A 27536-nucleotide genomic window follows, 5' to 3' on the forward strand; every position below is an offset into this window, starting at 1 on the left:
AGAAGGACTTTTCTTTCCAAGATTCTTCTAGAACTCGGATCTCAGGAACAATTCTGTATAGTTTTTGCTAAGATGCACATCTGAAAGTTTTCGTCTTATACTTTATTTTAAACAGGAGAAGCCTAAAAGGGCCTCATTACTACACCAAGATCATAAAAAAAGTAGGCAATGTCTTTTTGTTTTAGTGTAAAAGTCTGTACATTTCATTTCCATCTCATTCCCTCTGTGGCTGTAACGATTCGTTCTTTAGTGCATGTTGGTGGCGCTGGCAACCACTATGGCTTCCTGGATTTCACGGACAATAAGAATTCGGGTCAGCATCTGTTCCATCTGTTCCCGGCTGATGGGCTGGGTGGAGTACCAGATCGGACTGTTGGGAGCCACCACCGGCTCTGGCGTCAGGTAAAAGGTGTCATTTCGACCCTTCACGCTTTGTGGGCTGCAACATGAAATAAAGATTGGAGATTGAAGAGTATGTTATGAGATGTACCAGACACATCACAGTATTTGTGAGGGTCCTATTACATAGATGATGGGAAAAGTTTGGACAAATCATGTTTCCTTTCCTACTGACACATTGATATCATACTTCCCCATTACATGACTGATAGCTGCTGAGAAACCTGCAGTCTCCTACAAGTGATGGGAGCAGCTGACAAGTTTTTCAGACCATCGGGTTCATACACAAAGGGAATGGTCCCTCCTGGAAACCTAAGTTAGAGGTCAATCATCATCCCATCGTACCATTTGAAGAGGTAGAAATCATAGAGTTTAATGGGGCATCGCAATGGATTTTCCGGATTCTCCGTTTGCTCCGCATACATGTCATCTGTAACTGGAAAACCTGAAAACGATAGAAAATAAAATGTGTGAAATACATAAACGTCCCAAAGTCTGAAACACCTCCTCCCCTTACCCCCAACAGTCATATGTCCAGGGGTGTTACCTTTCTGCTGTCCTGTCTGGTGGATTCCAAAGGCCTTAAGATATCGGATGCTGGTGCTTTTGTCTTTTGGGTTTGATGGATTCTTTTTAGTTTGTCTCAGAACCTTAGAGAAAGCCAATCTCATGTGCTGGTCAACGGTCTTCAACAAAAAATACCTGATAAAAAGGAAGAGAAAAAAAAAGGGGGGGGGGGGGAGAAAAATATAGAGTTATAGGAGCTTTACAGGCCAGTAAAATAATCACAACACCCCCCCACCCCCGCTGCCCTATTACTAAGGGTGCTGTCACACATGGCATTTTTAATCTTGTGTTCTCAGTCCGTTTGAAAACGCATGCGTTTTTTGACCATTTTTTCCAATTATCTTAATAATGGTAACCGGTCAAAACGCTTAAAAACAGACCAGAAGCGCCATGTGTGGTGGCATCAACCAAGTCCCAACATCCAGTGACTCGATCTTCAATCTTTTAGAGTGTTTCCTGCTGTGTCATGTTACTCCAAGGACGTCAAATTTAGCATATTTTTCGTACACATTTACAAGCCCATGAAGAGCCTCTTTCACACTGTTACAATGTAGCAAAAACCATAAAATATACAGTAAACACATGGTAGTGGCCTGGTCTCGCACAACCTTCAGATACTGTATTCAGTATACGACCGGAATTGGAATTTTAGTTAAAACTTCGCTACCAAGAGTGAAAAAAAACCTTCGGTCGTATTTGCAATTACTAATTTTAATTAAAGAATTTGCTGCAGCTTTTCTTTAACGACCCCTTTCATGGGCTTTCATAGGAATGATTGTGGCACCGTGCAATATGAATTAATGGGCCTCCTCTTGTACTGGACTCGAAAGCTGAAAAATGCCTCAAATTATATATTGTGTTAAGGAGCAGCACAATGTGCCTCACCTAACATATTGATAAATGAATATAATAAACAGAAACGTATATTACACCTTATGGCCCCTGTAGCCGTAGACAATCCATACGTTGTCCCGGTCACATTACATCACATGACGTTATACACATTACTTACTTTGTATTAAAAAACATTAGGGTAGTCAGTAATGTCGCAGGAGAGTGGGCACCCAGCTGCTTGCACTCCCACAGCATCTCTTCTGTCACATGGCTGGGGATGACAAAACCTGTAATAAATTTGGTAAAAAATTAGATGCAATGAAATTGTAGAAAGAAGAAACACATTTGTGTAGACGGCCTTCACTGTGCACTCCACATGACATGTTTTTGGGTGGATATGATTATAGGGATGCCATATTTAACTTCGATAAAGTAAAATACCAACATGCATAGGAGCGTTTGTAACTAGGGGTTGTATGTAAGTCGGCTGTTCTTAAGTAGGGGACCGCCTATATTATGTTTTAATAGAGAAAAATTTCAAACGTTTTGTACAAACAAAAAATAAATAAATAAAAACCCTTTACAGAGCTGTACAATCTTTTGATCACTGATTATTTTGATTGTTGCATAATGGGGGAAAAGTGGAGTTTCGGATATTTGGGCAGTATTTTTTGTTACAGGAATAACCGTTTCTATAGGTTGATAGATCTGGAGGGGGGTAATTTGAATGTTTAAAAGTATTTTTACTACCTTTTAGACCCACAAGGGGTCGGTTTACACCTTCCACATTCTTCAACACTACACTATTGCAGCATATGGAGAATCTGCTATGGATCTGTAACAGCGCGCCTCAGAATTACAGGTCATGGAGTCTCCAGGCTGCCCTGGGAATGGATTGGTTTGATTTCCATTGGTACTCACCAAGGGGTGTGACTCTGGGCTGAAATGTCTTTATGATTTGGTGAAGCCATTCTGTGAACTTGATGTAGTAAGGATCCGAAAATATATCATCTACTCTTCCGTTTTCACAGAGGTACTAGAAGGAAAGATCATACATAAGAGTCAGACTACTACAAAGCCTCAGCGCTATTCAACACATTGCACAATGGTAAATTATAAGATCTAAACAGGAGAAATTCAATCCCAGATTCAAGTGGGGAAAATCCCCCATAAACAGGTCATGAGGCTTCCAAAAAGTGGGGTATTTTTTCCCGTTTTCCACAACTGCCTCTATACGCCGAGATGTGATTTAAAACCCTTTCACACAGGGATTGTGGGGACGCATATCCATCTAGATATACATCTGGTGGTGGTACGGAGACAATCACTTGTGGCGCATGGAAAAGAAAGTGTGCTCCAGCTTTCCCTGTGTTTATGGCCGGGCGAGCGGACATTTAGTGTGATAGTAGCCTTAGATGTACAGTGGGTATGGCAAGCAATCAGACCCCTGTACAATCACTCTGTTTTGTTGGGAAGATCAAAAAAGTCTGCTCTGCTCTCTTGTACACTCTTGACAGAAACAAAGGCATGTTTAATAAATTTGCAAAAATATCTACAAGAAAAACGGAAATATCACATGGTGATAAGTATTAAGCTTCTTTGCTGTGACACCCATATTTAATTCACATGCTCTACATTTTCTTCTGATCCTCCTTGAGATGGTTCTACTCCTTCGTTGGAGTCCAGCTGTGTTTAATTAAACTGATTGGACTTATTTAGACAGGTGTTCGCCTTTCCTAAGACCTCACAGTGCATGTCAGAGCACATTGGAATCATGAGGTCTAAGGAACTGCCTAAGGAGCTCAGAGACAGAATTGTGGCAAGACACAGATCTGGCCAAGGTTACAAAAAAAATTTCTGCAGCACTCAAGGTTCCTAGCACAGTGGCCTAGGAACCTTGGAATCCTTAAAGGAAACCTACAATCACAAATCTACCTAAAAAAAAAAAAAGTAGATCTGGTGGCAGGTTCATTTATTGTACAGCAGCAAAATGCGTTTTTTCTTGCCAAGCCTTTAGGGCCCCAAAATATTTTATCATACAAATATGCTGCTGTACAATAGATGAACCTGCCACTGGATCTACCTTATTAGCTAGATCCATGATGGTAGGTTTCTTTTAAATGGAAAAAGTTTGGGACGACCACAACTCTTCCTCCACCTGGCCGTCCAACCATGGGAGAAGAGCCTTGGTGAGAGAGGTAAAGAAGAACCCTAAGATCCCTGTGTCTGAGCTCCAAAGATGCAGTAGGGAAATGGGAGTCACCCATCACTGCGGCCTCCAGCAGTCGGGGCTTTATGGCCGAGTCTGGAAGCTTCTCCTCAGTGTAAGACACATGGAAGCCGCATACAGTGTGAAGAAAAAAAAAAAGGATCCCGGACTGTGAGGAATAAGAATTTCTGCTCTGATGAGATGAAGATTGAACTTTCTGGTGTTAATTCTAAGCGGTGGAGAAAACCAGGAGCCGCTCATCACCTCCCAAATACAATCCCAGCAGTGACACATAGGGGGCAGCATCAGGCTATGGGGCAGGGACAGGACCCCTGGGGGTAATGGAAGGAAAGATGAATGCGGCCAAGTACAGAGATGACCTGGATGAAAACCTCTTCCAGAGTTTTGGACCTCAGACTGGACCGAACCTTCCAACAAGACAATGACCCTAAGCCCACAGCTAAAATACCACAGCAGAGGCTTCAGAACATCTCTGTGACCATTCCTGACCAGCACAGCCAGAGCCCGGACCTAAAACCAACAGAGAATCTCTGGAGAGACTGGAAAATGTCTCCACCATCCAACCTGAGGGAACGGGAGAGGATCTGCAAGGAAGAGGCAGTGGACCCCCAAATCCAGGGGTGAGGAACTTGTTGCATCTTCCCAAGTAGACTCCTGGCTGTAGGGATCGGGGCAGAGTGCACATTAATGAGCCAAAATAAAAAATAACATTTTTGATCTAACCAATTGGCTGCAATGAAACGTTTAAAAGGGTCTGACTACTTTCTGAACCCACTGTAGATGTATATATCACAGGATTGGCAGATCGCTAGGGCCGGCTTATGACGTCACCCACCTTCTGAATACAGAGGAATATATAGTAGAGTACGTCGGCGTCATAGGGATGTCCTTCGCCGTTGCGAGCTTCTTTTGTCATGAGACATAATCCATAATTTAACTCTGCAACCGCTGAAGAAACGAGATCCTCCTGAAACCTCAGTAGCTGGCGTCCTGCAGAGAGACACACACAGAGTCATACAGCTGGAAGGGAAGAAGTCCACAAGCCATGGAGTATAATACGGGTTCTGATCCCATTTCCCTGCCTGGTTCTGCACATGGAAGGATTTCTATACATACGTCCTATTGGCGCCAGTCTGTTATGAGAGTCCTTTTCCAGTTCAGCGTTCTTGGTCTGAGCCCAATTCTTCCAGACTTCCAAACCTTCTTCTGGTTTCAGAACATTTGGTAGCATCAGCTCCGGGGAGGGCTGTGGGGGAGGCTCAACTTCTGTAACCTGGACAGCTTGGGCCTGAGGGAAAGACAAGGTCCACATTACATATCTGTACCTTGCATCTGCCCAATACTGGTGCATGTGCCCTTCACTTGCTTAACACATCACCAGAAAAAGCAGGACCCCAAGACGGTGTATAAGAGATGCCTTGAGCTGCAGATAAATAAGTAAATAATCTGATACGTTACACCCGATGAACATTTTAACATCAACTTTTGAAAAGAAAGCCGACGTGTGACCATACAGACTGCAGCCAGTGTTCGGTATCGTCCCTGGGGAGATGCCAGACCTTTACGTATGTTGTAAGTAGCAGCAGGACTGTGAAATATGGATTTATATTCCAGGGTTCTAGCTTCTCCAAGTGTACTTGAGGCCTGTCCTCACACAAAGCCAGATCACAGGAGGGGCTAGGGTAGCCCCTCAGATTCATTAGTACAATTTTAAAACTTGATTTTTAGAAGGAAGGAGGCCATGGATAACAAATATAAGGAGATTACCACAGTCACAAGCCTGTATCTATGAGTAACGTCCCTGGTTTATCATGATAAATTTTTTGATGGCAAATTTCCTTCAAGGGGTAGGTCACTCTTTTACAGGAGTTGTCCATGTGCCCTTAAGGTCTCATAGAAAATGCCTGAATGTTCATCAAGAGATGCAGCTGTCCTGCTACTTACATTTGTGCTGTGTACAGACTCTCTGTGATTCTTTGTTTGCATGCCTGTGCTCTGATGAATAAAAGGATCTGCAGCAGGAGAGTTACGACTCATCCTGCTCCCTCCTCTCCTTTTCCCATCTGTCCTTAAAGGGAACCTGTCAACAGGGACGCCATTTTCACTATAGACAGGCTGCTGAAGCCCATTATAGCGGCAGTTTCCATCTGCCTTTCTGCTTTTTCTAAGCATTTGCATTACAATATAATTGCGTGTTATAACTTACCTTGCATCATGACAGAATCATCTATGAAGTCCTAGGGGTTGGGCTTTGGTTTGACTACTTTTCAAAAAAACAACACGCGAGTCATCTCTCAGCCCCCACCTTTGTGCTCCTTTACAGCTCTTCCTTCCTGCACAGAGCTCACAGCCTGTTGAGATTACATCAGTGGGAGGAGCTGTACAGGAGCACAAAGGTGGGGGCTGAGAGCTGAGGAGTGAACAGCACAGATAAGTCACATATTTTTTGAAATGCATCCAAACCAAAGCCCAACCCCTGGGACTACATAGAGGATTCTGTCAGGGTGCAAGATAATTTATGACACACAATTTTATTGTAATGCAAACGCTTAGAAAAGGCAGAGGGGCATTTATTCAATGCAGCTGTAATGGGCTCCTGCAGGCTGTCTTTGGTGAAAATGAGGTCCCTGGTGACAGGTGAAGAAAGATACAGTGGGAGATGCCATGAGGATGGACCAGAGCAGCGAGATAGAGGAAGCGGTGTATATATGCAGAGGGCAGCATGGTGAGAACAGGCAAAAGCTGAAGCTTTCAGATGAGGCAAAAACAAAAAGGTAACATATACATACCGACACATGTCTAATGAAAGATTTATTGAAACATGACAAACCCCTTTAAAACAGTAGCCTGTTCTACTCAGGACAGAGGGCAATGACTGTGAAGGAGCTCAATACACAGAGCTGGGGACACAGCAGTGTGAGGACAAGCCGTGCACGTGGAGAAAATACATTCCTGGAATATAAATCCTAATTTCTGCTGCTACTAATATATAGGCACACAGAAGTACGATTACACTCCATTCCAGAAACCATACATAATACTGCCTGCAGTCTGCATAGTCACAAAAGACAACCAGGTTTTAGCCTTGAGGACTGCAATTATTTTTCTAGATTTTTTCAGATTCCCTCATAAGCCAATACTGTATGTGTATTAGCACCTGGTATAGGTGACTGCATTGTACAGCTGGGTCACTCACCTCAGTTCTTTATACATTCTCTACACTTATAATCGACATCCGGTTTTGGCTTTTAGCCTTTTCCCTGCCACGAACGGATCTCATATGTCCTCACAGGGTGGCACCTCAATGGGTGGACGTATCCAATACATCCTGGCTACTAAAAGCCATAACTGTGGACTGGTGGCACCTAGAATCAGAACCTCTTTCATAGGATACCAGGTTTCTAGCTGCCATAGAACCAGAGATATTCACGTTTACAATGAAATTTGTATTTGCGATCTTAAAGAGACAGTCAGGAGAGGGTTTTGTATCGGAACAGTTAGTATCTCTGGTTCCCTGGCACCTAGAAACACAAGACTGGTATATGAAAGGGGGGGGGGGGTTAAGAGGACACCCGAACTGATCCAAAGTTACAGCCCCAAAGTTACAGCCCATTGAAGTGCACCTCCCCCACCAGCCTATTAGCAGCCAGGAGGAGGGAGCAGCTACAGCTTGTAAATACATCAAATATTATCAGCTTCTGTAGCTAAACCTGTTGATATTAACATGATTTTTTGTTCATGTTATTACCACTCTCCTACCCAGATCATTTTCAGTAATGGAGCGGAAGATAAACATTTAATCCTCCGAATCTGATCTAGCCACACATCAACACCGCCATCCAGAACCTGTCCAAAAGTTTGCAGGCAATTCAGAAAAAGCACACACATTCCCAAATGGTTTTATTTTACCCGGCCCCTCAGTTATTTATACCTAGGTTCTGGCGTTCCAACCCAACTTATGAGGTTTCGTTATTGTGTAGCCAGCACATGATTACACACACCTAAAAGTGATCTTTGTTATCTCATTAGTTGGAGTGTAAATCTCCGCTTTGATGTGTTTTATGCAGAAATGTATGTGCTCATGCAATTTTATCTTTCTGAATTTGCGTTGTATGGGATCTGTGTGCGCTATAGAAATAAAGGAATTATTATTATTATTGTCAATTTTTGCTTCAGACAATTGCAGACACCAGGTTGTCTGCTTTCAAGAATTATATGCAGGTTATTTTGGTTGGATTTACTTTTTAAAGTGTTTAATTGATCTATATAGGTCGTCTTAAAATTTCTAGGTGAAGGGCAGATTTTTGGTTATTTCAGTGATTGTGTGATGGTTTATGCAGGTGAACTTAGGACTATTATTATAGCAAAGGCTATTGGCACCTGTCACCAAGTAAAATTGACATTCGTGGTGACAGAAACTGAGGCAGCGTGTCCTCGCCATATCCCTACATCCTACCATATGAAACCAGATATGATAAAGGTTGTGATGACCGAAGTGTCGTAAACTACCTCCCATCTGTAAAAAAAATATATTTTTTCTTGTATCCACATATTTCGGTGGAGGCTAGGCTATGTGATATACTCACTAAAATAAAATCATAAAAAATATTCCGGTGTGTGCCATGTTCTCTGTGGGGCTCTAGGCCGTGACGAGGAGACGAGAGAACCTGACTGCGTTTAAAAGCTCGCCCACCTCGTTGATTGGATCCAAGAGGAAAATGATGGGCAATAAGTTTTTTTTGTGGAGAAGCACCAATGCATTGGAGCCACACTGGCATCATTACACAACAATTACAGTTGCCTATAAGGAACTTTTTGGGGTTTATTGTACGGTATGGAGGTGACAGGTTCCCTTTCATGCAAGTTTAAAATAAGACCGGTGCCTGCCTGCCTCCCCCTCCATTGAGAATAATGCAGCACGGCCATAAATATGGCTGAAGACGAGACCTGCTCTGTTTACAGCTATGTACCGGTACAGTGAGCAGGGGTTGTTCTCGCCCGACAGCTATTACTGTCTATGGGGGACGTACGTAAGCAAGCTTGCAGACATACATACGTCCCGCTCATGTTAGTGTAAATATTGCCTAAGGCTACATGCACACTGCCGTGTGCCCGCCGCACCGTAGCACGGCGGGCACACGGCAGCGCGGGGAGAGGAGGAGGTGAGCGCGGCTCACCCACACCCCTCTCCTTAGAAAGTTATGGGCCACGGTGCCGTAATACGGGAAAAGATGGAAAAGATAGGACATGTCCTATCCATATATATGTCCCCCATACATGTGTGTGAATGCAGCCTTAGTTTGTAATTCACGCGTAATTTATTCAGAATTGATGACTTGTTGCAGCTAACATTTGGTGCGAATTGGATTTAAAAAAAAAAAAAAAAGCGCCTGATCAACCCAAACAGCTCCTGTCTGCAGAATGATCTGTATGAGCTAATGCAGACACATGGACTACACACGGCTGAATGTACGCACAGTAAACATCTATCAGCACCAGTGTAACTAACAACTTGTGTCATATACGTTACATATGTATGTGGGTGCGCCGGCTCAGAATCACAAGAGTCACAAAATGATTCATAGGTGATAATTATACGTACTGAACACCATGGCTTTAGGCGCAACGTTTCAGAAAATCACATCTATATGTTGTCATTATACTAATTTAACACAACAGCAGGGTCATTATATTACACATCTATAACAACAATAACAAAGATTATACATGTATCTCGCTGATGTCTGTACAATGTGACTGCACTACCTACAGGCACAAGTGGGGTGAACAACCGTAAAAGGGATTGCTGCATCACATGACTCCGGACTTCCTACGACGTCCAGTTATTACTATATACCCGCCACCTCTATCATGACCCTTTAATCTGCCAGCAGGAGAAAGGATGTCAGAGGAAAACCAGCATTATGGGTTACCAAAATGAATGGGGTTTGTGTGTTGCTTTGGGATATATTTTTGAACGGTAATTTAATCATGGTTTTAAAAAAATTTTTAATAACGCCGTGTTGTGAGAAGTTAGAAAAAAATCCAGTCAACTTTAGGGTTTGTATATATTTCCCATGTCGCTGCTCATAAAGATAACGGGTACTACTGCTACATAGAGGTGACCTGCTGTGCATAAGAAGTCGCTGGGACATCACAATGGGGATTTTAAATCAAGAGTTTCATTACATTGCCATCAGATAAGAGAGTGGCAATGAAGGATCCATAAACATACCAGGAGTGTCCCATGTGCTGCATCTATTTGCAGCCTTCCTTTACCCATACACAGATACCCTTTATTTTGCTCATGAAGACCAATCACAGCATTACACGATTCTCATTCAGCCAAATTCTGGAAAGTTTTGCATCAGATTTTTTTTTTTTTAATATTCACAAATTTTTAACACCAGATGGGTTATTTTTCCATCTTTTTGCACAAACAGATTTTTTCTAAAACTGTCACCATAATCCAGGATGAAGAAGGGAGCTTGTTTATTTATTTATTTTTTTAACTCTTCCCATAATGTTCTCTCAGCACGGCCAAAAATAACTAAACTTGTCCAGCAGAGTCTAATGTGTGCAAACACTTGTGAATTGTGCAAAAAGGAGACCGGCAGGAGAGATTAAAAGATTAGAAGTAAACGGAAACGAGAGAGTGGCTGAGAATATTACAGGGAGGATTTTATGTAGTCTTTATGAACATTATGTGTGTGTGTGGGGATGTACAATTCTTATTTTATACCTTTACCCAGATGCACTCACTTTGCATTGGCTGCATTATAGTTTCTATTCTGCTACAAGTTCTTACCGGAACAGGGAACCAATGTCCTGTGCTGAGAACAAGACATGAGTGCCATTGGGAGGCAGAAACTCACAGCACCACAGGCAACTCTGATGCTGGGCATTCAAGTCGGAGAACAATTTGGGAAATATGGCTGCCTAGGGACTTGATGTGTGCAGGAGCCCTTATTGTTATCAAGGAACATTGCCTCTCTTGATAGATGAAGTCTAATCCGATCATCCGCCCCAATGTTCACATTTACCCAAGGTATAGATTAGTACATGATTTAGTACCATTGCAAATCACAGGGTATAATTTGAAGTATATTCTGCATCAGTAGGAGTTGTTCTGCTTCATGTGAATGGGGGGGCCTTACATGCATTAACGGCAGAAAATGAGTCAAGAACTACAAGGGTTGTTCCAATATTGAAAATTATCGCCTACCCATACAGTACGAGTCCGAATGATTGGCGTCGGACCTGCACTGATACGATCATTATAATAGAGGCCCACAGGATCACTAGCAGCTGAAGAGAAGGGGTGTGATCAATACGCTATGGAAGGAGCCGCCTGCTCCTGCATCACCAAAATAAAAATCCCTGCATCCAGCAGATAAGTTTAGGGCACTGAGTTTTGTACCCCAGTTGACCAGCTACCAATTAACTATCCTATAGGTCATTAGTAAAAGAGAATGGACAATCCCTTTAAATCTAGTTCTGAAGCTTTAATTCACACAAATCCTCCGAGCTCAATATTTTACTATAAAACACAGCCATGATATTGTGCGCCTGTCTTTGGCTACAACATGCATCAAAAGAAGAATGTAAGGCACTAGGTGTATGCAGAAGCAACAATATTCTAGATATTGTAAAATATAAGGTCCATAATCCAAACTCCCCCCATAAAAGTAGGCAGTAAGTTACCTGCAGGGCATGCTGCTGATGTTGTTGCTGCACCTGCTCGTGTAGTGCCGTCTGCTGCTGAGGGTCCCATATGTGGACAGTTTGTGCTGTATTCTGATATGCCCCTGCCACAGCCTGGACAGCTACCGGAATGTGGATATTCCCATTCATAAACTGAGCCGGGAAAAGGGAGTTTGTCAGAGTCTGAACCACTTCCTCGTGATTTTTTACCATTTTGTCCTTCTCATCCTCTAATTTTACAGCAGCCACAGTGGTGGGAGATCCTGTGACGTGGACGGCGTTGTAGGCCTCTTGAGGGATGGCAATGTGGGTTATGTTTTGCTGTTGCAAATCACTGCGGGTGTTTGCTGAATAAACTGGGATTGTCCAGGTTTCTCCCGTTGGGCTTGTAATCGTGCCTGTGGCCCCATATAAGTGAGCACTGTCCACTGTCAGCAAATCTGGCCTCAGGGAAACATAACTTTGCTGCTGGCCTTGTGGAATAGCAAGTACAGCGGCAACTGGCTGGCCCGAAATTGCATATGACAAAGTAATGGGCATATCCACCTTACGTTTCTTTACAGGCTGTAGGACGCTTGAAGAGCTAGATCGCCTCTCCCCTTCTCTAGGAGAGCCCTGCGATGGTGGTGGTGAAAGTGCACCTGGGTTTTGAAGCTGAATTCCACCGCCTACTGACTGTCCTGCCACAAGCTGTGCCTGAATCTGTTGGTGCTGTATGTGGTCATCCTGGAGGTCCGTGGTTTGGATCTGCTGGCCAGGCTGAACATGCTGCACTTGGATCTGAGCCACCTGTAACTGGGAGTTTGAGAGCTGCTGTGAAGGGTTGTTGGACTGAAGAGACTGAGTCTGTATCGTCTGTGCGTTTTGTGCCGTTTGAGACTGAGCCGATCCCTGGATCTGCACTTGAACTTGGATTGGATGCTCGTTGGACTGATGGACATTGAGCTGTGGCGAGAGCTGTTGGGGAGACTGCTGGACCTAGAAAACAAGTTACCATCGATTAATAGAACCTAGGTAACAAATTCCTACTGAATAATAATGTTATAGCAGATATAACATCAAATCTAAACAAACAAATCAGAGCATTGTGTATGTACTCTTCATATGATGATTATATTGACTTTTTGTCACATTGTGCTGAAGGTCTCATATGGACCCATACCAGGGGACCCACAGCACCTTCCCACCCAGAGATGAAGAAATGATAAATATGACCCTAAATCCTAGTTTGATGAAGTTTCTTTCAAGAGGAAAAAAAAAAAAGAATATTGAAACAACTACAAGCGAGTAAAGAAAGATGTGTAGGTCACAAGTTTTACTTAAGGCATACTAAAACAAACTACAAAAATAGCCACCATCACCAAAAGAAAGTTACCACCAGGGAAGCAAATGATTAGGCTACACGAAAGAAACTGGATCCATACGTACAGATTACAATCTCCTTTTCATTACCAGACTTATGACTTTCAGGCAGGAGATGTTCATAATGCAAATTTAATATTTCCATGCTAAAAATGATGTCTTTTTATAGCTTTTTTTTAATCCTCCATTTGAGCAGATAACAATTTTTTATTATTATTATTTTTTTAATTTTTTTTAAAGAGAACTCGTCATCAAGTTTTGACGTCTTGTTAGCGGCTCACGTGTCATCGGCGTGCAAGGTCTACTCACACACTGATGACAGGAGAAAAAGACTAAGTCCAAATAAAGACAGCTCCCAACCACAGGGAGGAGAAGACCTGATCTGAGTTGTGAGGCTTACACAGAAAGTTTTGCAACTGAAAATTACTTCCAATACATATATATAGGGTGGTACAGAAATCTGTGTGATTGCAGTCTCAAACATAATCAAATAAATCGGACGAAAAACTTGGTTTAAAGGGTGTAAAAACAATTCCACTCAATAGGACCAATGTCCTCCACTCCAAGTTCCAAGTCTGGGACATCAGTTCCGTTTTGAGACTATAAATCACATGATCACAGAAAACGATAACGCTGTGGACTGTGGTCAGAGAACCAGGGAACAAACAGTTGTAAATGTTGTAGATAAGAAAATAAAATGACAAAATAGATAAAATAATCCTTAAAGGGGTATTCTCATCAGGGCATTAACATTTACTTCAATTTATCTGCCATTTAAATACATTACACCAATTGGACGTTATTAAAAATGTTTTACCTGTGTGATAATAATTTCCCATAAGTCATGTCTTTAGAGGCCGGGCAATTTTAGCGAATTTTCGTAGGCGGCGCTCTAAGCCATCTGCGAAACACGTGTCGGGGTCCCACAGTGTATGCCCAAACATCGGTATGATAACTATAATCTAGATTTGACAGAATCAAATTTTGCAGCAGCTGTTTGCTGTGAAAAAGGCTATGTGTCGTGTTACCTAGAGATTATCAAGGATACACTATAAATCACCAGGAGGTATCTCAATTAGCAAATCACAGGGTGAAATCAAAATTATTAAAACCTAACTTTTATTAACCTCAATAAAAAACGTGTCCTAAAAACCAAACTTAAGGACCAAAAATTGGCAAATTAAACAGTAATTGCCATAAACACTGGCCATCCAATCCACTTATCCATTCTAAATATTAGAGCTGGAACCAAACAGGGAAAGTATGAAACGGTCTTACCAGTGGCTGAGTCGTATATAGATGCAGGAGCAGGGTCAGGAGTAAACAGAGGTGGACCCCAGGTCAGGAACAGATGACAGCACTGCACCTAGAAGTCCCTATTGCTGTCTCTCCCTATACCCAATAAATTAGCTCCTGCCCTAACAAGGGCAGTCCCAAGGTCGCCCTATCCTAGGGGTGAACCCTGGTAAGCCCTAATATGTTCCCAACTTATTAGGGCTTGGCCAGTGTTTATGGCAATTACTGTTTAATTTGCCGATTTTTGGTCCTTAAGTTTGGTTTTTAGGACACGTTTTTTATTGAGGTTAATAAAAGTTAGGTTTTAATAATTTTGATTTCACCCTGTGATTTGTATAATCTAGATTTGGATGCTATCTATGCATTTATCTGTGCTATATCTTGTCATTTCCATCTAGTTTGTCTTAATACTATTCCATATTTCTTATATACTTTGCCCACAGTAGGCAAAATCCTTTTATATTGGCATTATATACACTTTTTATCATATGTTCCTGTTTATTGCTATGTTACTGATATTGTGATCAACAAAGCTTTTTTCACTTTGAATATTACATACTTCTCATTGTATTTTTGGTCCAAGGTTTTGGTGTATTCCGAGATAGAAACAAGTTTGTTGTCCTTGGATACAACCACTGCTGCTGGAATGACTGCACAATGAAATAAAGTTTTTACATATGAAATGCTCCAGGACTTACTGCATGTCCCACAGCCGTCTTGTACCCTGAATCCAGGTGGTTGGGAACGGCTCAACAGCACATGCTATAAGAGTGCAGAAGTGGTCATATCCAAGGACAGCTACCTGTCCTTGTAGCCATTTTTCCCCTAAATGGCTACATTTATGGAAAATTATCACTACACAGGTAATTTTTAAAAAATAACATACAATTGAAGAAATGTATAACTATGGTAGCTTAATTGAAATATATGAATGCGCAGAGGAGAATACCATATAATAGTCGTTATTTTAATTTAGGACATATAGGAAAACCTCCCTATGCGATGATTTCTAGCAAAATTTTTTCTATACATAAACTTGTGTTGCATTCAGTTTTACAAAGAGGTACATAACACACAAGCTTATAGGTGCAACAGGACAAACAGATTTTTTTCATTGAACTAAAATTGAAACCGTATTTTGAGACTTGGCATAAAAAAAAAAAGTTTGGAGGGAGAATATTTCCTTGTAAATTTAGATATAAAATAGCCTGGTTTTGGGAAACTGACCAACAAATCTTCTGATATACCAGAGTCCTGTGACCCCTCGGGGGAGAGGTTGATTCGATTCAGCTGAGGGGCAGGGTGGTGGATCCAAGGTCGGATGAGCGCTTCAGGAATCTGAAATCAACAATGGAAACTCAGCCACTAACATCTCTCTGATGTGAGCTAAAAAAAACAGGTGTGTCAGACATCTCAAAAATCTCCAGGCATATGGAAATATTTTGGCTCCTTGATCTTTTAGACATTGAGTGGCCAAAACAAAATGTGTGAATGTTTATGTCTGAGTGTTATTAAAGGGGTTCTATAGTGGTTGAGACAATCTAGTTCCCAACTAGGCATATCCCAAGTATATACCCATCTTCTTCATGGGAAATTACCTAAAGAGAGTCTATCATTCGTAGAACCTCTTTAAGCAACCCTATGACATCTAAACTAAAGTCGGGTAAAATATTCTGCAGTGACCGTAATAGGACTAAAAAGTAAAAGGAGTATCAGTCACCTGCACCTGATGGATCTGCTGTTCCTGCTGGGTTTGTTGTTGCACACTTGTCACAGGACATGCCAGTTCCAGCAGTGATCCTGCCACTTCTGTACTGTCTGTGTAGATACAGTTACCCCCTTGCTGATACACCATGGTGCTGGACGGGGGTTGATGAAACTCTTGCAAGGCATCTGGCCCTTTCGAAGCCAAAGAGTCCAGGAATTCCTTCATCCTGTGTTGGGGGACGGTCCGAGCTTTCATGCGGACATACTCTTCGAACGTAATGGTATTTTCCAAAGAATTATTCATAGCGCACACTCAAGTCCTGCATTTAGAAGAAATCAATTATTAGAGTAATACTATAAAACAATAACTCCCAATACATTACTCTAAACTTACAATATTAACACGATCATAAACATCTACAGATTTTTATACATATATATTCGTTCTTTTTCCCTTGTGCCCTTGAACCTTTAAAATTCAGCAGAGAAGCCCTGTAAATCTTAGCCCAAACCTTTTAATAAGTGCCTGACATATCACATTTTGGTGATCGCCCATCTGAATTTTAGTCCCTTAATTTTTGTTTTTGTCCACCCCCACCCTGCCAACTGCTGAACACCCTCTATAAATCGATAAGAATAATTAAGAGATTAATAAGATATTATTTCCATAGCACCATTCTCTTCTGCGTCGCTTTACAGATTGTAATTGTCCCACGCAATCCGTATAAATAATAAGACATTACAGAGCAACATCACGGGAAGGTGAAACAATAGGAAGGAGGGCCCTGCTCACAACAGCATCTATATAGTGGATACATAATAATAAAATCACTTTAATACAATTATGTAAATGTAACTGAAACCACTGTCTCTGTATGAAGACATGAGAAACATCTGGTCACAGAATCACTGAACAAGATACATTGTAAGGAGCAAAAATGTTAAATATGTTACAATAGGCTGTGTGTAAATCCCATCTTCTACCCTATGTTGAAGCCAAATTCTGAAGGGAACGAAAAAAAGGAAAGAATTTAGGATTTAAAGTTTGTTATAGAGAATTTTCTTCTTTATGTGTGAAAAGAAACTAAAAATGTATTATTCATCTGAGAGTTGCAAAAGATAACCAACACAATCCCAAAAACAATAGAAATGAAAAACGGCAGCACTAATCTATATATCTATATACACACTACGCATACACACATTAGAATGAGCTGTAAATGATAAAATCTTATTTTCAAGAGGAAATTAACATGTCCATAAATCAATAATTTATGGACAAATAACAGTAAAGCTGCCCTAGAGATGTTGCGCTCACCATATACACATTGGGCTTTACTGTAGGAGTGTCCTAAATCTATGGAGACCTTAGCCATTTTGCAACTCATGTATCATCACCTTTACACCAACTAGATCCGATAAACGCAGATTTGCGGAAGTCAGCAAGGGGTTAATGTCGCTCTGAGAAGTGGCCTGGGGATGGAGTGTCCTTCTGCTGAACCCAGGCCTTGTTCACCCTCCCTTCTCTTCTCTGTCAGGGAATTCCCTTCCTACAAAAGAGTCTGTGCTAGCGGGAGCGCGCTGCGTGTAATACAGGACTCCCCACTACAATGGAGGCTCGTGCACAAAGCCAACAGGGAGGGGAGGGGAGGGAGCAAGATGATCCAGGAACATGTGGAAAGAGCCCGGGCCCAGCACGGCGCATACTCCTTTCAATTATAGCACACTATAAAATATGGGAGCAAGGAAAGGACCTGCGGCCCCTGAAGAGAAGTCTTCACACGACCAAAAGAGCTAAAATATACACACAAATAACAGGACACTCACCAGATCAGCGCAATAACAATGTACACAAAACAGAACAGCATCTATAACAGTGGTTCTCAACCTGTGGGTCGCGACCCCGGCAGGGGTCGAACGACCAAAACACAGGGGTCGCCTAAAGCCATCGCAGCCACAATTCTATTGCATTTTTTGGCACCAATATAATATTTTTGTACATGGTTTGGGGTCACCGCAACATGAAGAACTGTATTGCGGGGTCACAGCATTAGAAAGGTTGAGAACCACTGATCTATAAGGATGCATTCACACCACGCAGATAGCACCCTGCACTTTTCATCCACAGTCACCGATCTGCAGGAACAACCTCATTCAGATACAGGAAACAGATTTCCACATGCAGAAATCTCTGCGGAGCGCGACTAAAGCCTCATGGAGGCCGCACATCTTACCTGGTGATAGCTGAACAGCTGCCAGACAACGTTAGTCATGGTGCATCTCTCAAAAGGGAAAAGGGTTGGAATGAGGGAGGCACTGGCTCCCATGACATATTTTGGGGGACAGTTCGGGAACAATGTCCCTCTACATTCTTTTGGGAGCTACTATCCCTACGGAGGAGCATCTATGAGACAACATTGCCATCCTGACTGCTCTATAGAACTTCCCAGCCGCCACAATTTTCCAAACAATAACCATGAAGAATATAATGCAAGTCCTGACCCACTTAATTTCCCCTCCTAAATTTTAAAATTGGGCTATGACGTAATGCACTTCTCTTGAGCTGTATCCATACCGTAACATAATACCTTTGACGTGCAACCTTTACCATGATGGTTAGTTTATAGCAGGACTGTCCCAAACACATAGTAAATGTCTAATTCTGCCAGGAAGGTAGAATATAATACATTCTGGACAAGAGAGATTAATAGATACAATAATTGGATCCATCTGACATAATGCATTCCTTCTCTCCCATCCTAGCAAGACCCCTCCGGGTAACACTTGTAGGCAAGGGCCATATATACATCTTCAGTGGGCTCATTCCACGCTCACCAGCCTCCATCATCAGTGACACCATGTTATACTATTCTTTATGGGCTTTGGCCATATTGTAAAAATATTTAATCCCTTTATGACAGGAGGTTCGGCTTGGTCTTCTTCATGCTCAGGATTGATGGGTCTCTAACTGTCCATAATGTGCTGACTTATTCTGGGAATGTATCCTCTCTATTACAGGAAGGAATACCACTTTAGAGGATACCAAAAAGTGTCACCGATGAGCAGGGCTTGTGGCCTTTTTAAAGGGGGTTTACTGGTTACTTCTTGAAGTTTGTCAACTAAAGAGGTTCAGGGGTTGTGGGACTCTCACTTATTGCATATGAACAGTTTATTGGTAGGTGGGGCGGTCCAGACAAAGACTTAAATCTCTACAGCAATGTTCCAAAACCTGAGCGACAGAATGTGGACCACTGCTCTTCACTTATCACCATCTCTGGGTCTGTCTGGGACTTATTGTGTCAACAATGAGACAATGATCCTGAGACTGAGGATGCCAACCCTTTATGTTACCCCACATCACTATTATTTTGTGATCCAGTAATAGAGTGTAAGCTCTTTGGAGCTGGGCCACCATTTCTTTTGTTACACCTGCTAAAGTTTTTCCTCTTATCCTGTCTATTTTCCCCCATGATCTTTACAATACAGCCGAATAGGACTGCGCTACATATAGAAATTTATTATCATTCTGCACCTGTAATAACAGCGGGAACGTTTGGGGACGCTAAACAGAAGGGTAATGCTAAATTCGGTGCCAAAAAAGTGAAAGATGTAGGTTGCAACCAACTTGACATCAAACAATCCCCACCGGATACATGTCCGCGTGTTCTTCTAAGGTGCAGCTACTGTACATTACACATTACATGCAGCACGTCATCACAGTAGTAAACAGCAGAAACTCCAGGGCAATGACCTACTGTATAGTTATGTATAGTTATGATATACATCTTTACAGAACAGTTCAAACACAATGTGAATACAGTGTTAAAGGGATCGTCCCAATATTTATTGATTACCGAAATCCACAGGTTAGGGGATAACATGGTGACCATGGCATTAGCAGCCCAAACACACAAACGAATGGGGCAAGGACGAGCCTCATAGACCGGGAGTAGAGTTGTGTCTGACGTGCAGCTGCATTCATTACAGAGAACTTGGCCCCCACAGATTATAAGAACTACACTGGATATCGGAAATGTAGGAGTGGACCCGATGGTCAGGCTCGGCCGCCCCAACCTGGATAGATTGCTGCCCCGACCATCCAATACAGAAGAATAAAGCCCATAGCACCTATCCGGGGTGGTGTTGGCCAATCATAGCCTGGGCTAGTTGAAAAGGGGATCATTTCCCCAGATCCGCTGTTCGTGCGCCAATCCGTTAATAAGTCCGGGTCAGACGGCCGAGCTTGACAATCAGGTCTGCGATTCTCTAATTGAAATAATCCATTTAATAGGGGCTTTAAAAAGACTGACCAGCGGGATGTTCACATAAATGATGGAATGATTACTGGGAGGGGGGAAGTGGGGACATCATCTGTGTGAATGAAGCTCTAGTGACAGATATCGGCACACAGTGTCATATCTGTATAGAAGGCGTTTACTAGGGCAGTGTTCACACATAGGAATCATCATACCCCCCCCCCCCCCTAATCATTGGGGTGTCCCCTTTAAAGGTATCCTACCTGAGATGACATCACAGATACGTCATGACCTGACCCATGGCACAGCACACAGGAGTCCCCGTTACACTCCCCGCTATCATCCTGTCATGTCCTGTCATCTCCCTGCGGCCGCCGCGCTCCACATCTCCTTCGCCTCCATCGCTTCTTTCTCCCAGGCCCCGCCCCCTCTCAGAGCCCGGAGCGGGCACGCGCAGGCGCCGTCAGTCCCAGGCTCGGGTGCGCGCGCTCGCCTCAGAACGTAGCGGGGGGGGGGGGGGCTTCTAGGGTGCGCGCACCAGAACCCGATGTCGAAGATAGATTACAGTTGTAATAATAATAATAATTATGCGGCCTGCCCCCTCAGTCATGTACACAAGCGCCACGTATGATGTAGTCCCGCTTTTCTGTTATCCCTCCGCCGTCACTTTAAGACGAAGAAGAAGGCGGCGGCGGAGGGATACGAGTGCGCGCGCGCGAGGTGGAAACATGAGAACAGAGGGGAAAAAAAATAGGGCCCCGCGCTTTTTTTTTTTCCGCCCGGTGCATTGTTGAGGCGTCCACAGAGGAGGGAGAGCGCGCCCCCGCGGTGTGTGACAGGAGTGTGGGGCGCGCGCACAGTCCCCGGCGCTGAGGTAATAGCGCGGGTTATCCGCTCACACCGGGGTCACGGGCGCTGCTGCTGCCGCCGGCGCTGAGGCCTCCCCGGTCCCGCCCGTGTCACTCACCTACCCCGCTGCTCGTTGTCCGGAGGCAGCCCGCCCCCCTCCTCCTCCGGCACGGCCTTGGCTCCGTCTGTTTCCTCTCCACTGTCGCCGCCACCACGTCACCCCCGGCGGCCCCGCTCCCGGAACCTTCCTGCCCTCCTGACGGTTTCCTTATTCCTTTATCGTTATTATTATTTTTTTTCCTCCTCCGATAGATTATTTTCGCCTCACAGCTCCCTGGGCGCCATCTTACATTCAGAAGCCGTCAGCCAATCGCGGCCCGGCCCTCGCGAGAGTTCACGCGGCAAATCGCGCGATGCTCGGCCTGGGGGGGGCGGCCCCTGTGTCCACTTAAAGGGGACGTGCAGACGGGAAAGTGCAAGCTGAGGAGGACAAGGACCTCACACATCAGCCCCCGCGTATTACCCCTGTGTATTAGCACTACAAGTCCCAGCAGGTCACATCACTGGCTCCTGCTCACAAGTCTGACTATAACAGCAGTGATGTGACTATGATGTATGGTTTATAGTACTAGTCTTCTCATATGGGACAGTGACACCTCATGGGCCCAGACTGCACCCTCTCATGCTGCTGCTAGTGTTCTCTGGTATCAGGACAATTATACAGGCAGTGACATCTTCATAGACCAGTGCTTTATCTCCTCATACGCTGACGTATATAACATGATAGGATCATCAGCCTCAGGCCAGGACTGAGACAAATCTAGAAGCCGCCATGTACAAGCAGCTCAGGGATATGTCGTCTCCATGATTTTATTCAGTACTTGTATGTATAGAAAACTGTGTAAATGCTGTTAGGAGCCTGGGAGTCCCACTAACCCTCATAGGAGAAGACTGTAAGTCTCCTTATAAACCCACTCACTCATCAAAGAAGCCTTTGAGTCCTACTAACCCCACCCACTCAAAACAGAAGCCTGTGAGTCCTACTAACCCCACCCATAAGAGAAGCCTGTGAGCCTGCTAACCCCACCCACCCATAAGAGAAGCCTGTGAGTCCTTCTAACCACACCGACTCATAAGAGAAGCCTTTGAGTCCTACTAACCCCACTCACTAATAAAAGAAGCCTGTGAGTCCTACTAACCCCACCCACCCATAAGAGAAGCCTGTGAGTCCTTCTAACCCCACCCACTAATAAAAGAAGCCTTTGAGTCCTACTAACCCCACTCACTCATAGAGAAAGTCTGTGAGTCCTGCTAACCCCGCCTACTCGTTGAGAGAGCCTTTGAGTCTGGCCACCCCCCTCCCACTCGTAAACAAATATATTTATATATATGTATATATATATATATACATATCTTGTTTAATCCCTGTGCTGAGTGGTTTTACAGAATTTTAATACTGATAATGAGGCTCTGTCGCTCCTGTGACAGCTCCAGGGCTTCTCCTCTTACCCTAATTATGCACTGCTCCAGAGAATTGGTAGAGTAGTGGTTGTCAGTGCGGCGCACACTGGTAATGAATGGAGTTGGAAGTGGTCTTCATACAAAACTTTTTATTGGTTACTCGACAACACTTCGTTGTTGAGTAACCAATAAAAAGTTCCGTATGAAGACCACTTCCAACTCCATTCATTACCAGTGTGCGCCGCACTGACAACCACTTCTCTACCAATTGATCCAGACCAGTGTGGCAACTGTGCTCTGAAGATCCAGTCATCTGGCAGCACCATACGGTATCTCTCACGCTTTCCACTAGTGTGGTGCCTTATCTCACCATTGTCTCAATATTTCTGCAAATTACTACTCTATGAGTGCTTTTTGGTCTTTTCCTGTTCGCCTTTTTTATGCACTGCTCCAGAGAATGATGTCATCACTGTGTTGTCCTTAACAGGCAGAAGTAATCAATCGCTGCACCATCCCCGAGCTGCTGTGTATGAGTCATCCAGCTCAGGTTGATCAGTCCTGTCTGGACAGTTCTGGAAGCTCAATGTAATGTGTTGTAATGTAGGCAGCCTGCATGTAACCCAGCTTTCCCAAGATCCTGAATTTTATAATTGTTTTTTCATCTCACTCAGCTCAGGGATCAAACAAGATATGTTTCTGCATAAGTGTAGCTACACCATTCTCAAGGTATGTCTGGTTCACAATGCATGAAAACATATGGTAGATTTCCTTTAATATGCCCACTTTACAGGGAAAGCCTGTGAGTCCTAAAAGCCCCCATTGAGTAACAGGGAAAGCCTGTGAGTCTTCCTCAATCTGCCCTCTCCAAGATTAATTTCATGTTTTCCCCAAGTCTGTATGCAAGTAGAGCTGAAAATGTCAGATTATAGAAAGCTCCTCATTTCATTCTTTATCTGGTTCTGTTTTTAGACCAATCCTTTTTGCATCCTGTCCCTGTCCTGGGCCAAGTACTGTCTGTAGAAGTGGCTGCCCCTGAAGCCTTGTATATATCACATCTGCATTTCTTACACCAGGTGCGTAAGTAGGAGAGGCAGGGCCCCCCCATAGCACACTCCTGAATGGGGCCCCCCTACCCCCTCAGAAAATATACATACAGACGGTGCCCTACTTAAGAACACCTGACTTACATACAACCCCTAGTTACAAACGGACCTCTGGATTTTAGTAATTTGCTGTACTTTAGTCCTAGGCTACAATAAACAACTATAACAGTTATCACAGGTGTCTGTAATTAAGATTTATTGTTAATCCTTATGACAACCTAACATTTTTAAAATCCAATAGTCACAGAGACCAAAAAAAATTTTGACTGGACTTACAATAATAAAGTATACAGTTCCGACTTACATACAAACTCAACTTAAGAACAAGCCTACAGAAACTATCTTGTATGTAACCCGGGGACTGCCTGTATATGTATACTCATGTGTTTATACTCTCTTACACACATTTATGCGCTGATATATATATACATTAATACACTTAGGGTGATTTCCCACAAACATGTGCACGGGAGAGGAGGAGGTGAGCGCTGCTCTTTCTCACCTCTCTCCATAGATATATATGGTAATACAGGAATAGATACGACATGTCCTATCTTTTCCCGGGCACGGAACGGTACCACGCTGTGTGCCCATTGCCGGCCTATGGGGGATGTATATACGTCCCGCAACGGTCGTGTGAATTTGCCCTTACACAGACCTGTCCCAGTAGCTGCTGACCACATGGGAAAGGTATAATGGTGCACATCCTCCATTCTTTTGTGTGTCAGGTTGGATGCTGGGGCCCCTTGACACTGTGGGCCCCAGAGCAGCTGCTATGACTTTAGTTATGCCCCTGTCTTCCACAATATAAGTATTCATTCTCATACTGTAGCTACAGCATGAAGCTGTGGGGTCCCAATGCAAAATCTGTACTGAGTTCTTAACTATAATGTATATAGTACTGGTCTCATATGGGCCCAGTTTGTGCCCATCCCCTTAACCCCTGCTTACGTTAAATCAGTAAAGCAAAGCAGTCATAATCCTGTTATGCGACCACTCTTATAGAGAAGTGGCCGCTTTCTTATTGTCTTTCACATCCTCTTTTCAGTTTTCTGATCACCTATATTACATGACAGGCAGCCGAGGAAGGGGTTTACTTCTGTCTATAACATTGTATTTTGACGCCTGAGCTAAAGGATGTCATTGCTAATAATTAGGTCAGAGAAGAAACTAAACCCTCTAAGGAGAATTTGCTATTAAAGGCCTTTTCAGTTGTGTGGAGACCTAAAGACCATACATAAGGCAGGTATAGTATAGTAAGGTGTCCGTACTGTCTGTATTCACCATAGCCCCTACAACAGTGGTCACCAACCATTGTAATACTACAACTCCCAGCATTCCCTGTCATATGTAAGTGATCATTCCTATATTGGACCTGATCGGACACTTCAGACTGATTGGGGCGGACTTGCTGGGATTTGTGGTTCACACCAGGATTGGATAAATTGATAAGGCTAAGGTGAGGCTATAAACAGCATCTGCAAATGGGGGTATTAGTCCTTGATTATCTGCATATTATGGTTTCCTACATATCGGACATCACAATCAGACACGGTCCTATAAAGTGTCTCCGAATCCAGTGCATCCCACTTAACCCCTGTGTGCCAGCTGCTCTTCTCTCTCTAGTATGCCAGGTCCCTGTGTTCCCTGTAGGGACAGGATAGCTTTAACATATCCATGTGCTGCTCTATAACCTCCCACTCCACACAGCAACACTTCATCTTAAGGAGGCGCCAGGGTCCTCCCTACTCTCTGCACTGGGAGAAGTCGGCTTTCCACCTTAAGAAGTAGATGGGCATGTTGGGTTGTGCTCCTTAAGGTGTATCTCAGTATTAGGAGTGATCTGCCCCCCTGGCACAGCATTGGTTGTGTGGCAGGTGCATAATCCCATCCGCTCCACCTTAAATAAAGACTTGACTATCTGGGAGCCAGCGATTAGTTACTTTGTTTGTATACAAGGGGAAATGTGGCAAAGTTTAAAGCTACAGCGTCAGGAATGGCACAGAAGTGGCCGCGATAACATTGTATAGGATTATCAGTAGGGGATTTCTACATAAACTTGTTTTATACTTGTCTATTATATTGTGTTTTATTCTTTCTTCAGATGGAAAGCAAAATCTTCATTACTGCTCCTAGAGCTCAGAAGATGGGGATGTCTACAGAACAACAACACATCAAGTGGACAAGTCGATGCGTAATTTCAGCAGATTTACTATAGATCTACAATAAAGATTCTAGGTAATGCAAATCAAAAGATTTTTTGTTACAATTTATTCCACATTGTTTCTACAATAAAATCTGTTAAAATTTTCTTGCAATTTCATAGTAGAAATTCCAAATGTTACCATACTGGAAGTTATTTGCAACATTGTATCACTGCCTTTGTGTTCTATTACAGGTTCTTGAGCACTGGTGATATTATAACACCATGAATAGGCAGAGCCTCATTTTTCCACACAATGAATGATGTGGTTACTGTATATATTCAGGTTTAGAGGTCAGGTTGTATTTTGACTACTGTCTGACTCCAGGGGTCACAGCCTCATGCACAACTTTAGAGAAAAATTTGCTCCGGTGGGAAACCTTGTTGTGTGTGCAAAGGAATGGAAGAAAGCTGCTATAGAAGACAGTCACTACAGACAACATCCCTATGCAGTCTCAAATCCACATTTTTAGGGTGATGCCACACATGGCATTTCAGGTTCCTTTTAAAGCATGCATTTTCAGTCCGTTTTGACAGTTTTTTCCAGTTTATCTTAATAGTTTAGCTTAGTCCAGTTTAGCTTAGTTTCTAAGCAGCCAAACGCATGGTAAACGTTTTAACGCATGCTCCAAAATGGACCAAAAACGCCACGTGTGGCATCACCCTTAAAGGACATGCCCATCTGAATGTGTGATTTCATATAAGCTTTATTTATACAGTGCCATCATATTCCATAACCCTTTAGAAATTTTAGAGGCTGCTGGGGGAGGGTCACTTCCGACTTCCCCATCTGGTTCTAGAATACCTATAAACATGCTGGTTGCATCTTAAAGGACAACTACCACCAGGATGAAGGATTGTAAACCAAGCACACTGACATACTGGTGTGTGTCTACCCTGACAGGATCCGCTCTTTTAGCTTCTTATGCTGGTTTTTAAAAAAAAATAAAAAAAAAATTGTAAATTGGCCTGTGGAGATCCAGGCACCGTGTTTGTTAGCCCAGATCCCCAGGTTAATTTTTCGAAAGGCTTTTTTTTCATAAAAACCAAAAGGCATAAGATAAAAGATCAGATCCTGCCAGAAGAGGTACATACCTGTTAGGCCACGGTCACACGTACCGCTAGCGCACAGGGGGAGGTCCTCGGCCCGAACGCACATGCGTTTCCAGGGAGACGCATGCGATTGTTAAGCCGATCACATGTGTTTCTCTGGAAACGCATGTGCGTTCGGGCCGAGGTCCTCCCCCTGTGCGCTAGCATCGCGTTATGACGGACGCCTAGCGGTACGTGTAACCGCGGCCTTAGGCCGGTGACACACATGGCATTTTTGAATGCATTGAAAACGCACACGTTTATCAAATGTTTGAGTTTTTAGAAAGTGTGACTACATCTGCCTGGATCTTCTTGTTCTTTAGAACACAGAACCTCCAGATCTGAAAGAACTTGTCCTTAAAAGGGGTATTCTCTTTTTGGCAAATATTGTGCAAAAATAGCAAAAGAATTGGGAAAAAAAATAAAGGTGCACTTCCTGTACGTTCTGCCAGGCAAAACAGGCAAGATTGAGC

At 43.3% G+C, this 27536-nt stretch overlaps 1 protein-coding gene and 1 long non-coding RNA gene across 7 annotated transcripts; one reads left to right on the forward strand and one right to left on the reverse strand.

The window, feature by feature from the left end:
- Positions 1–81: 81 nt before the first annotated feature.
- QRICH1 (glutamine rich 1) lies at positions 82–21631 on the reverse strand. Of its 6 annotated transcripts, none has more exons than XM_072126818.1 (11): positions 21555–21631; positions 16113–16419; positions 15620–15730; positions 11735–12712; positions 5147–5318; positions 4866–5020; positions 2722–2836; positions 1979–2087; positions 947–1101; positions 745–844; positions 82–439 (listed from the first exon to the last, which is right to left on the reverse strand). In XM_072126818.1, exons 2-11 carry the CDS (start codon positions 16401–16403, stop codon positions 247–249), a joined length of 2379 nt encoding a protein of 792 aa, XP_071982919.1. In that variant the 5' UTR covers positions 16404–16419; positions 21555–21631; the 3' UTR covers positions 82–246. The 6 variants fall into 6 exon arrangements, with proteins under 6 accessions (XP_071982919.1, XP_071982917.1, XP_071982916.1 ...); XM_072126816.1 differs by having other exon boundaries at positions 21327–21603; XM_072126815.1 differs by having other exon boundaries at positions 21323–21603.
- On the forward strand, positions 21102–26017 carry LOC140103661 (uncharacterized). The gene is made up of 4 exons (XR_011850158.1): positions 21102–21229; positions 23635–23738; positions 24926–25010; positions 25873–26017. It is a non-coding gene; the product is annotated as an uncharacterized lncRNA (long non-coding RNA).
- Positions 26018–27536: the final 1519 nt, after the last annotated feature.

Source organism: Engystomops pustulosus, chromosome 10 (genome assembly GCF_040894005.1).
Source record: "Engystomops pustulosus chromosome 10, aEngPut4.maternal, whole genome shotgun sequence".
Lineage (NCBI taxonomy): Eukaryota > Metazoa > Chordata > Amphibia > Anura > Leptodactylidae > Engystomops > Engystomops pustulosus.